General features: G+C 46.0%; 1 protein-coding gene across 1 annotated transcript; it reads right to left on the reverse strand.

Moving 5' to 3' along the window:
• Window positions 1-225: 225 nt before the first annotated feature.
• On the reverse strand, window positions 226-8,473 carry CNIH1 (cornichon family member 1). The gene is made up of 5 exons (XM_080618457.1): window positions 8,314-8,473; window positions 6,534-6,602; window positions 2,842-2,954; window positions 1,701-1,844; window positions 226-936 (listed from the first exon to the last, which is right to left on the reverse strand). The coding sequence occupies exons 1-5, from the start codon at window positions 8,392-8,394 to the stop codon at window positions 909-911; spliced, it is 435 nt and encodes a 144-aa protein (XP_080474583.1). The 5' UTR covers window positions 8,395-8,473; the 3' UTR covers window positions 226-908.
• Between the last annotated feature and the right edge of the window lie 1,093 nt (window positions 8,474-9,566).

The raw sequence follows: 9,566 nt of genomic DNA on the forward strand, positions 1-9,566 counted from the left end.
TCTCAGCCCGTGGGGGTTACACTCCTGATTCTCCTTCCCATCCTGCTCAGGGGAGGGGGAAAGGTGGAGTGAGCGAGCAGCTGCCTGGTGCTGAGTTACTGGCTGAGTTTAAACCACAATGAAAAGTCACTCGAAGAGTAACTCGAGTATTTTCATCACTGGAATCAGTAAATGTTACAGATTTGTCCATTTGTTAATAAGACAGCACACACATTAGCAAAAACAACCGTCATAATTTAAATTCATTCCTTTGTGGACAATTCAACTTCTGTCACAATGACAGATACTTGAGATTAAAGCAAGGTTAACATTTGGAGAAAATACAGAACTCTCTGAACCATGCATATACAGGGAAAATTAACCAGATAGAAAAAAAAAACAAAATAAACCAAAATAGAATTCTTAATTTAGCAACTGTGTCCATGAATTCATCTCCTAAAACCAACGTTGCCTACAGATAAAGCACAGACAGCACTTCCAGTCCTTCCCAAGCCCTCAGCACCTACAGCTGATTTACAGTTAGAATGGGATATGCCAAGTCCAGATGAGCCACTACAAAGCCCAGCCCAAAGGAGATCCCTAGTGTGCTAAGGCTAGTCAGTAACCAATACCTACGTGGAGATTAGGGCTGTTCCTCGTGGAGTGCAAAGTCAAAACTTTTCAAGCCCAGTAATTTTTGTATTAATTTACACATCATTCATTTCAGTGTCCCAGTAAAATATAAGAAAACAGTCTTTCCACAAGTATAAAATGTGGAAACATTTTAAAAAGAGGGGTCATTGTTTCCTAACGCAAATGCGATCACCAGATTCCGTATTTAATCTTGGTAAGAGGTTCTCGTTGTAAAGAATCCATGTTTTGTGGCTTTTGCATGCACTTAACTGGAAGGAAGCTTGCTGAATGCCTTCTTAAGAGCTCACCAGAACATAAATCATGCTGGAAAATAAAATAAAAATATAACGATGCATCATTTTCATTAATGTTATACATTTAATTCTGCATATGTATCATATATTGTAAGGCACAGACCTGTGAGGTATATGGATGGCGACTGGAGGCTTTACACAAAACACATCAGAGAGGAATTATAAAGTACAACACAAGCCAATGCAACAGCCAGTTGTCACTAGAGCAAGTGATACACTAACAGGGAGCCTGTATAATCACAACGCTGATGTGCCAAAAGCCTCAACTGTTGCAGCTGTGTTGCAGGAAGCCCAGCGTGCCCAGAGGAAGGGCTGCACACTGCTTCTATGTCACACCACCCTGGCGACAAGCTGGCTTGGGCTCAGAGGAAGAACTGGGAGGAAGAACCAGGCAGCAGCACTGGCTTTTGTGCCTCCCACCCCTGTTAACTCTCAGAATGACTCTTCTACCTTTGACTTCAACAAAGATCATATTTACATCAACATAACTACTTATTCTATAAATATTCTTAATGAAAACAGGGGGGATTATATTATGCTAAAAAGAAGAAGAAAAGCTTGGAGCTTTCCAGCCTCCAGTCGTGGTATACATATTCAAAATAGTAATTCTGGCCAAATTAAGACTTGTATTTTAAAACATAATAAATGGTGATTGTGGATTCTTTTTCAGGGAAGTTGGCACTACATATGTTCCTATATACAAAATCCTTCATGCAATAAGACAAGATGTCAAATTGAAAATCAGATGGGAGACAGAGGAAAAACAAAACTTACCCATATAGGTAGTAAAAAAATGATAGAAGGTAGAATGCTAATTTGCACCATCCTTCTTTCTGGCAATAGGCTAATATATCTGCATTCATGATGGTTGTAGGATCATACAGACCAGGGCCACTCATCACAGGTCTACTCATGTATCTGAAAGCAATGCACAGTTAGTTTTGTGGTGATGGTGATGGGAAACATTGGTTCCAGCCCACTCCCGTCCCCCTCCCCAAGTAATAGCAGAATCAGGACAAGGAATCACACCCCTCAGAAAAGCGCATCAGCTCCATGTAGGAGAGATGGCAAACCGCAAGAACGATACAAAGCTCCCAACTGAACCTGCCTATCGAAGAGCTTTTACAGGCTCACCTCACCATGACAGCTCACCTCAGCCTTAAACCATGCTGAGCTCTGGTACACCAAAAGGAAGCAGGACAAATTTAGAAACAAATGAAAAATGGGATTCCTTATAAAAGTGTTGGAGAAGCTGCAGAAGAGACTAGCATACAACCCTGTGTAACCAACAGCCTGTCCTCATCAAAGAACACATGCTGGCTGCCATGCTGAAGGAATACTCCCATGGATCAGTACAAGATGAGCCTGAAAATGTAGTTTAACATAGGCTACTAGCAAAAGGAACAGTCCTACCTCCACCCCTCCAACCCCTCCTCTCACCAGGACTGGCACAGGCAGAGCTGCGCAGTGGAAGCTGTTTGGCTGGGTTACAAGTCACCCAGACCAGCTCCCTTCTGCAGCTCCCTGCACAAGCCTAATACCAGCTAATACAAGGATATTATACCTAATACAGGGAGAGGCGGAGCCCACATCTCAGTGGCAGGAGGAAAGTGGGATTGCCACTTCTGCCGGCAAGCCACAGTGTGAACCTGCAGCAGTGTATCCCTCTGACACGTCAGCTACTTCCAACGCACCCGCAACATAACCCCATTCTTGCGTAGCATGAGAGAGTAAAACCCAAAAGTGACAGAGAAAGCAAAGTGATGGTTCTTATAGCTATCACGTAAACTTTGTCAATGTCCTACCAGAAAGCATCTTTATTTGCCAAAGACACAGAACACTGAACAGGAAGCACTAAGACAGGAGAATGAGTAACAACTAACGTGAGTAGGGATGCCAGACTTGTCAATATTACCTCCAAATATGGTAAGCCAGCAAAGGCATATTGAGACCCAGCGTAAGCCACTCTGCTGCACAGAGAAACATAACACAGAAGAATGCATGGATGAGGTACTCTGGAAGTACAAGCTGGAAAAGAAAAATATGAGTTAGGAAGTCTCAATTACTCAAAGAAAAACGCATGGGGTTTAATCTATTAAAATATTACTCAAAAACAATGTTAACAAGATTGCAGAAAGTGAAAACAACAACTAGCAGTGTGTGCCTTGCTGTTTTCACATGGTAATTCATGAATCATGAAGAGAAATTTACAAAACTAAACGCTCGGACTGATTTTTTTATTCCTTCTATTAATTTAAGTGCACCATTACCAGATTCCACGCTTTGTACACGACCTTCACAACAGAAGAGATCATAGAGATATTTCTGCTCATGCAACAGTGAAATATCAGTAGGAAACGCTCCGTAGAATGGTTTATAGGCAAAAAGATGTTTTGGTTTTCCCTGTTTTAGAGCTTTGCTTTGGTATTCACTCAAACATCACTTTCCAAAGTGAAACTACTGCCAGGATATAGCCCCACAGGCAGAGCTTCACACACCAGAGCAGCGGTAACAGTGCCTGCGGCACGCAAGGAGGGCGCGACAGCAGCCACACACATAGTTTGTTGACCAGTTTCGTTTTCCTTCCCCAGTGTGCATGCTCTCCAGCATCATGCTTCCCAGCAGAAGCCCACAGAGCTAATTGTCAGTTAACTATGAAATCACAGGAAGCGTGAAATGCCAGGTAGTATTAGTGCTATTAATAGGAATCATACGGAGAGATACAAAGACTAAATGCATGCAAAGAGCCAGCAGAAGCCCACACCCACCACAAGAGTAATGGGTTACTCCTTTACCATGTAGCTCAGAAAAGAGGAAATCTGTACACTTCTGACTTCTCAACTCAGGACACTAAAACATCTCCTCATGAAAAAACAGAATCATAGAATAGTTATTGTTGGAAAGGACCTTAAGTTCATCCAGTTCCAACCCCCTTGCCATAGGCAGGGACACCTCACACTAAACCATGTCACCCAAGGCTCTGTCCAACCTGGCCTTGAACACGGCCAGGGATGGCGCATTCACAACTTCCCTGAGCAACCCATTCCAGTGCCTGTCCACCCTCACAGTAAAGAATTTCTTCCTTATATCCAATGTAAACTTCCCCTGTTTAAGTTTGAACCCGTTACCCCTTGTCCTGTCACTACAGTCCCTGATGAAGAGTCCCTCCCCAGCATCCTTGTAGGCCCCCTTCAGATACAGGAAGGCTGCTATGAGGTCTCCACGCAGCCTTCTCTTCTCCAGGCTGAACAGCCCCAACTTTCTCAGCCTGTCTTCATACGGGAGGTGCTCCAGTCCCCTGATCATCCTCGTGGCCCTCCTCTGGACTTGTTCCAACAGTTCCATGTCCTTTTTATGTTTAGGACACCAGAACTCCACTTCTACCCAAAGACTTCAATTGTCAACATGTGTGCGCACACACACACACAACATATTCTGCCCCTTTGTGTGTGATATGACTTACGATGCACAGGATAGCTGCATTGGAGTTTCAGTGGTTTAGCAGTTTGCTCATTCTCTCAGTCTGCTTTAAAACACCCAAAATATCTTCCTAGACATTTAAAACCTACCAACAGACATTCTCACATTGCTGCTACAACATTCTGCTTCTCTAAATGAAGAATATCAAACAAAGCAAACTTGAATCAACATCAACAAAAAGAAGCTGTCACACAGGAAATGTTTCAAGTAAATATTTTCACCCAGATCCTTCTTTGTATATTCACCATTTACAACTTGGCATTTACATATCCAAAACACAATGCACTTGGCAGCCTGCTGAGGCAGATTTACCAGGTCTGAAAATCTGTAGTTTATTTTAACTACACATCTCAAAACAGGTTTTTTCTTTCTCTTGTTTATTAGAGCCTACTCCCACACCACAATACCTGTCTCTCAAACCCACTGCACCTGATCCTCCCTGGCTATCTTAAAGGAAAGTCAACTACATGAAATACCATCATGATATTTATTTCAGAAGTGAGGGAGGAAGAAATCTCCTTGCTGAGAAGAGACACGACTACAACCGGAGCAGGGAAGACGGCATCAGCAGCGTACTGAGCAGTTACTATTTTGGGCTAATCTTTCCACTGAGGCGCCTCCATTCCTACCAGGATTTTTGATTCTTTGTAGAGGCAAACAACACTTCAGCGTGTTTGTCCAGCACCATTTACCGGATCCCGAGAGTCTGGATCTTAACTTCACTTTTAGTGGCTACTCTACTTTCACAAGAACAGCAAACATTAAGTTACTTAGTATTTTCAGTTCACAAAGCTATCAGATAAATAAATACTACATGCACGTGGGTTAACAGAAGGTTAATATTTGCGTTAAACATGCGCATTATAATACTTCAGAGAGGCTGCGATAAGATCATAATGCATAAATGTACCCATACTGTAGCAGGGATGACCGTAGAACAGACCAAGCAAGGGAAACTGTTAGATGCGCAGCCATCAAGCAGCAAACCTCACTCTCTGAGATACAACCCTCTGACTGCTACCTCTTCTCCTCCCCACCCATTCTCATGCTGCAATACTGGCTGGCAATTGATGTGCTGTACGTTTAACACTTGGGTTTTCTTCCCCCAGCTACTGCAAATTCATTTTTCACTTGCATAATTTACATAACTCTTCAGAACACAACCCAGGCCACACTGCTGTGCTGCTCCTATATTCTACCTCAGCAAGGACACACCAAGCTGAAGTAAAACCCATGAGGAACATACAAAAACTCAGCTGTATCAAACAATATGCTCTTTAACAAGCATCCCTCTTATTATCAGCCTGTTACAGACGTAAGCAGATAGTTTGCCTCAAATTCTTTTCATAAACCAAGGAGTGTCGGGAGTTGCATCCAAGAGAGGATAACACCAAGATACACCCCTGATCCTGGAATGGAAACCAAAGAAGTGAAGATAACACCTACCAGGCTGCATCCCCTAAATCCTCTGAGATCAGAATATATTTGGGCAATGCTTAAAAAACAAGTAGTCTCCTATAATCTCAGAGTTCAGTAAGTCTTGAAAAACACTAGTTATGTCTATCTGAAGTTACTTCAGGTGACCAAGAAGACATCTAACAGGCATTTAACAGTTTTCCCCACTTCACTGGGTAAGCAAGCAAATCATTTTGCACAAAATATGGAAATCCATGGAATTGTTATAAACCCCGACAAACAAAGAGCGAGCAGATGAACAGGCACACTAAACAAAACAGCTTAATAGTACTGCAAACGTTCCTAACAAAATGAAAGGGAACTGGCATTAAGAACATTAAACTGAAAAGCAGTACACACCTTTAATGCAATTTTGACTCTTTTAATCTTTTTGACCTTTTCAACTGTCTTTGTGCCGAAAACGTAGAAAGCAGATTGAAAGAATGTTAGTATGACAGCTGACAAGATCACCAGGAGATTAACAACAGTCAGAATATTCAACTTGAAAGTAAAGAATCAGACAAAGAAGTTTCCACAGAACTTCTATCAAACAGCTAGGTTTTGTCAACCCAGGTGCAATTCTATTGCCTAGTTTGATTACATCAAACACCAAAACCAAGCACTTGCATATATTTATTAACGAAAACCCCAAACTTATAGCATGTTACTCACAGGATTGAGAGTATTACATTGGTCTATGGGATTCTTGTAATCAGTCTTCAGTTCGTCAAATGCTATAATCTAGAAAAAAGTAACAATGAAACAGTTGTGATTCTTCAGTGCAGGAGCAACAATGTGTTTTAACCACGAAAAAGTAACGTTTTGGCACAGAGCAGTAGCATCCACCCAGAACACTGTTTCTGCCAAGTTCTAGCTTCATAAATGCGCAGGTCAGACATGTTTAAAACTGGTTATACAAATGAGAAAGCAGAAGACACTTCAGGTATTCAAAGATATTTGTCCACACCCCACTTTCCTGCCTCCCACCAGCAAGGAATTCCCAGCATCCCTCCCAGCAGTTCCTAACCCCACTCCCTGTGCACAGACCCGCTCCATGGCCCAAACATCGCCAGTGACTCTCTTGGTGACCAGTAGGAACCTGACGCAGGGCTCCTGAACCAAGAAGTCAGGAGCAATCTTAACAGCAGACAGATGGCTTGTCTTATTGTCAAAGTAAATGCTGACTCCACATACATGTCCAAAAGGTGCATCCATAAAGAAACCACACAGACTTGAGCTTTTCATGTCATAAAAATGAGACGAAGGTGCAGCATGAAACACAGCAAAAGCCACTCTATGGAACAAATGTCTTGCCAGACATTATGTCCTCTTCTAGAGAAATATCTCACAGCTGACCCTAGGTAGATTCCTATTTGCTTAGGTCTCAAAAATTAAGTGTCAGTACAAAGCATGGAAAAAATACATCACACAACACTGAATTCATTATTTTTGTTAAATAAGCAAGCAGACTGACTTCAGACCGACATCTTCATAAGAATCACAGAACGGTTTGGGTTGGAAGAGACTTTAAAGCTCTTCCAGTTCCAACCCCACTGTCATGGGCAGGGACACCTTCCACCAGACCAGGTTGCTCCAAGCCCCATCCAACCTGGCCTTGAACACTGCCAGGGATGGGGCAGCCACAGCTTCTCTGGGCATCCTGTGCCAGCGCCTCAGCAGCCTCACAGGGAAGAACTTCTGCCTAATATAATCTAAATCCACTCTCTGTTTTAAAAAGGCTGCTCTCATTTAAAACACCACTCAGTTAAACGGTTGTATCTTCTATGAGCGCTCCAAAATCCACGTTATTCGCAAATAAGCACTGCCAGGTTTCTTCCCTCTTCAGGCCAAGGATGAGGCCGCTGCCTCAGCCCCAGCTCTTGATGGGGCTGTGCCTCGGGAACCAGCCCAGCGCTGCGCCTGCCGGCCCCGCCGCTCCGGAGCTTCCACTGGGCCCCTACCCCCAGGCAGGGAGGAGATCCCCGGCTGATCCCCGGAAACCTCCAGCCCACACGCTGCGGCCCAGGGGGGTTCTCATGGGACAGCCCTGCGTGACACGCCTCGGCCCTGCCGGCCGCGGCTTCATATTCAGCTCCAGACGGGCTCGGTGCTCCGAAGGCGGCCTCGGCTGTGTCCCCCTCCCACCCTTCTCCATGCTGTCTTCGGTCCTTATCTGCCGCCGGCCCGGCACACAGAGGGGTAAAGCACGTCCCGTCGCCAGAGCGGACACTGGCCGCCCCTTCAGGCGGACTGACGGGCACTATCCTGGCCTGCGCCGGCCCCCGCGAGAGAGCGGCCGGCCGAGCGCACAGGGACCCCACCCGGAAGGGCCGCACGCCGCACCGGCAGGACTCCCTGTCGGCCCGGGGCGGCGGGAAGGGAGCGGGAGAGCTGCCCCTCAGGCCGCGGGGAAAGGCCGGCGGGAAGAGCGAGCCGCCCGCTCCGCACTCACATGCCAGATGGCGAAGAAGATGAGCGCAGCGGTGAGCAGCAGCGCCAGCATGTAGCAGAAAGCGGCGAACGTGAAGGCCATGGCGGCGGGGCCGGGCGAGCCGCGGCGAGCCGGGAGCAGCGCGGGGAGAGCCGGGAGCGAGCATTCACCGCCGGGAGGGGCCGCCCGCCACGCCCCGCGGCGGCGCCCTCTGCCGGGGACCGCCGGCACCGCCGCCGTAGCCGCGGGGGGTGACCCGCGGGGCCCGGGTGAGCGCGAACCAGCCCAGCGGCCGGGGCGGAACGTGGCGCGTGGTAAAGAGCGGGAGGCGGGCGGTGGCGGTGATCGAGGGGTTGCCTGGCGCCTGTGAGGGGAGGAGAGAAGTGCGTGCCCCTGAGGAGCGGTGTCACTGGGGCATACAGCCCCCCATCGGTACCGTCTGGAGCCTGCCGGGAGGAAACGAATAGAGATCTAGGTAGATTTCACATCGATTTCTACGTAGACTTAGACTCGATTTAAGGAAGTTCTTCCCTGTGAGGGTGCTGAGGCACTGGCACAGGGTGCCCAGAGAAGCTGTGGCTGCCCCATCCCTGGCAGTGTTCAAGGCCAGGTTGGATGGGGCTTGAAGCAACCTGGTCTAGTGGAAGGTGTCCCTGCCTGTGGCAGGGGGTTGGAACTGGATGATCCTTACAGTCCCTTCCAACCTAAACCATTCTGTGATTCTGTGATTTTCCTTCTGCAGGGTCAGATAAAAGTAATTTCAGCTTTAAGCAGGGATATCTCATGGTAATGGACAACCTGGGTAGTTGCTGCAGCCATTCCCTCCAGACAAACAGCACAAGTAATGGGGACTGGCCTAGATGACCTTTGAAGGTCCTTTCTAACCCAAACTATTCTATTTCTGTGATAAACACATAAATGTACTGGCTTTCGCAAATTGTAAGTGTGGTTATGTGGATATAACTGTATGAGTTTACAATAACAGAAACAAAGCTCGCTAAAGACACAAGATTCCACAAGTTAAAGAAGGGCCGGAACTCTAGAGCAAAACAGAGTCACATAGCAAAAGGAATTGTAAAGGAGAAAGAAAGAAGGGGGGGGGGGGGGCTTGATATAAGAAAAGCTAGTGCCTGGAAAATAGAGAGTTAAAGTACTTTTTAGCTTAACTAAGGTTGTAGAAAGAGAACAATGTTTATGTTTTAAGTCTGTGGAATTTAGAGGCCTCACTAAACATGAGTTGTTTCACACTAGTCTTCTAAAGTATCTTTAGCTTC

The sequence above is a fragment of the Psittacula echo genome (assembly GCF_963264785.1).
Source record: "Psittacula echo genome assembly, chromosome: 5".
NCBI classification, from domain to species: domain Eukaryota; kingdom Metazoa; phylum Chordata; class Aves; order Psittaciformes; family Psittacidae; genus Psittacula; species Psittacula echo.

Coding starts and splice junctions, on each gene's coding strand:
- CNIH1 (XM_080618457.1), bottom strand. CDS start 8,394: ATGGCCTTCACGTTCGCCGCTTTCTGCTACATGCTGGCGCTGCTGCTC. Junction 2,955..6,533: donor AATGTAATACTCTCAATCCT/GTGAGTAACATG, acceptor TTTCTTTTCCAG/CTTGTACTTCCAGAGTACCT. Junction 937..1,700: donor TTTTTTTACTACCTATATGG/GTAAGTTTTGTT, acceptor TTTATTTTCCAG/CATGATTTATGTTCTGGTGA.